The sequence below is a fragment of the Papilio polytes genome, unplaced genomic scaffold (assembly GCF_000836215.1).
Source record: "Papilio polytes unplaced genomic scaffold, Ppol_1.0 DF821301.1, whole genome shotgun sequence".
NCBI lineage: Eukaryota > Metazoa > Arthropoda > Insecta > Lepidoptera > Papilionidae > Papilio > Papilio polytes.
Window position 1 is genome coordinate 8,912 of NW_013527903.1, and position 2,128 is coordinate 11,039.

At 44.4% G+C, this 2,128-nt stretch overlaps 1 protein-coding gene across 1 annotated transcript in view; it reads left to right on the forward strand.

Moving 5' to 3' along the window:
- Nucleotides 1-2,115, forward strand: part of LOC106109068 (cytoplasmic dynein 2 heavy chain 1-like) — a gene marked incomplete at its 3' end in the record, with an annotated part of 11,026 nt that extends 8,911 nt beyond the window's left edge. Inside the window, exons 19-26 of the mRNA XM_013290465.1 lie at nt 49-205; nt 300-454; nt 610-779; nt 851-960; nt 1,077-1,376; nt 1,605-1,754; nt 1,846-1,965; nt 2,038-2,115. Of these exons, the coding sequence (XP_013145919.1) occupies nt 49-205; nt 300-454; nt 610-779; nt 851-960; nt 1,077-1,376; nt 1,605-1,754; nt 1,846-1,965; nt 2,038-2,115 (1,240 nt within the window). The remainder of the gene's footprint in view (nt 1-48; nt 206-299; nt 455-609; nt 780-850; nt 961-1,076; nt 1,377-1,604; nt 1,755-1,845; nt 1,966-2,037) is intronic.
- Nucleotides 2,116-2,128: the final 13 nt, after the last annotated feature.

Sequence of the window (2,128 nt, forward strand, 5' to 3'; positions counted from 1 at the left end):
TATCCTTGTTAATTTTTTAGCTATTGCTTATCCTTGTTAATTTTTCAGAGAATACATAAAAAAATGGAGCGCTTTGCTTGGATTCGATGACGAATCGTTCTCCGTGATCAACTTCCTGGCTTCGGCGGAAAAGCAATTGCGGTGGGAAGCCTTAGGCCTGCCGGTTGATCAAACTGCGTTAAAAAATGCCGTTCTTATAGACCAGGTAAATTGGAGATTTTATGATGGTCTCACAGTCTCATACGTTGGATGTTTATCTTCATAAAACGTTTTACTGATTGTAAATGTTTTATTGACAGGCTCTGGAAGGGAACAAATGTGGGTTGACGCCGCTGGTGCTGGACCCCGAGGGCGAGATGGAGGCGTGGCTGCGGCGCGCGCTCGCCGACACGCCCTGCGACTTCGTGCCGCACCACAGCGACAAGCTGCCCACTGCCATGCAGTACGCCACTCGGTCAGTAATTAAAGAATTTTTATTCATATATCTAACTCAAAACTAATATGATGTTTTTTTATCGATTTTTTGTATTAAACACTAGTTCACTTAAATATTTACGACTGAGAATACCTTGTTTAATATTAAGAGCAGTGTATTTATTGTGGTTGCAGTTTGAACCGCATCCTAGTGATAACAGAGGTGGAGGCGCAGCGCGCGCCCCGCGTGCCCGCGCGCCGCCGCTGGCTGCTGCTGAGCCGCGCGCCGCGCCCGCCGCACGCCGCGCACGCCCCGCACGCCCTCTCCCCGCTGCTCTGCGCCGCCACGCTACACGCACTCACTGGTACACTATTTATTACCAAAGCGATATTTTCTTTCTGTATGTATTTTTATGTTTTTACATTTCATTTTTAGATCAACTAGTCCATTATGCCCTGCAACAACAAAACCCCGAAGTCAATGAAAAATCTAAAGAGATCAAAACGAAGAAAGCCGCTTTACAAAAGCAACAATATGAATTACAGGTAATAATTTCTAGCTCGATGTTTACACATGACAACAGAGAAATCGTCAAAAAATAAGACACTAAAATAATATTAAAACTTATTTTTTACAAGGAATTGTCTCCTACTTTTTTAAGGAAAACCTTCTGAAAGAGTTATCGAAGAACGGCGACATCCTGCACGACGCTAACGTACTGTCGTCGTTGGAGCAGACGCGCGCGACCGCCGCCACCATCCAGTCGGCGCTGGCGGCGGCGCGCGCGCTCGAGGCGGAGTGTGCCGCCGCGCGCCACGCGCACCGCCCCGCCGCCGCGCGCGCCGCCCGCCTCGCGCTCGCGCTCGCCCGCCTCGCCGCGCGCCGCCCGCTGCTGGCGCTGCCGCCGCACACCGCACAGCGCGCCTTCGTTCACGCACTGCACCACACGGCTGCCGCCAATGTACTTATAATATTATCATTTCTTCTAGTTGTACTGATATTTACTGAAAAGTATTAAGGAAAGCTTATGTCCATTAGTAAGCAGGCTACTGAAGATGATAACGAACTAATATTTTGTTATTAAATTGTATGTAAGTTCAAATACGTTCTAAAGCGTCAAAAAATTGTTTAAATATAGCCATCTTAGTTCTAACAAAATTGAGGGACTATATACTATTTTCATTTCTAGAATGTGAACAATGTTAAAACCGACGAGATAATAAAGTATATGACGCGGCGCATCGTGGAAAGAGTGTTGTTGAGTTTGCACAAAAATGACAAATACATTGTGGTTCTATATATATTGAAGGAGGTGTACGAGGATCTGATGCCGGACAGTGTAAGTTTTACATGGTATAACTATTTAAAGGTAGGTGTTTAATATTTCACTATTGCATTTTTGTTATTAAAAATATACATTAATATTACAGTTGTGGAATGTGTTAATTGGGAATTTCAATATATTGGAGGATCAAAATACTGTTAACGAGATCAAAAATAAATACCCGTGGGTACCAGAAGAAAGTGTCAAAAAGTTGGCTCAACTGAAGGTAATTATTTTTTTACATAAATGTTAAAAGTAATTTTGACTATTTTAATGATGTTTCCTTTAAATTTTGTAGGTAAACAACGAAGATCTGTTCAGGAAGATGTGCTTGGACAATGAAGCGGTGTGGGCGGAGTGGTGCGGCGGCGGCGAGGCGAGCGCGCTGC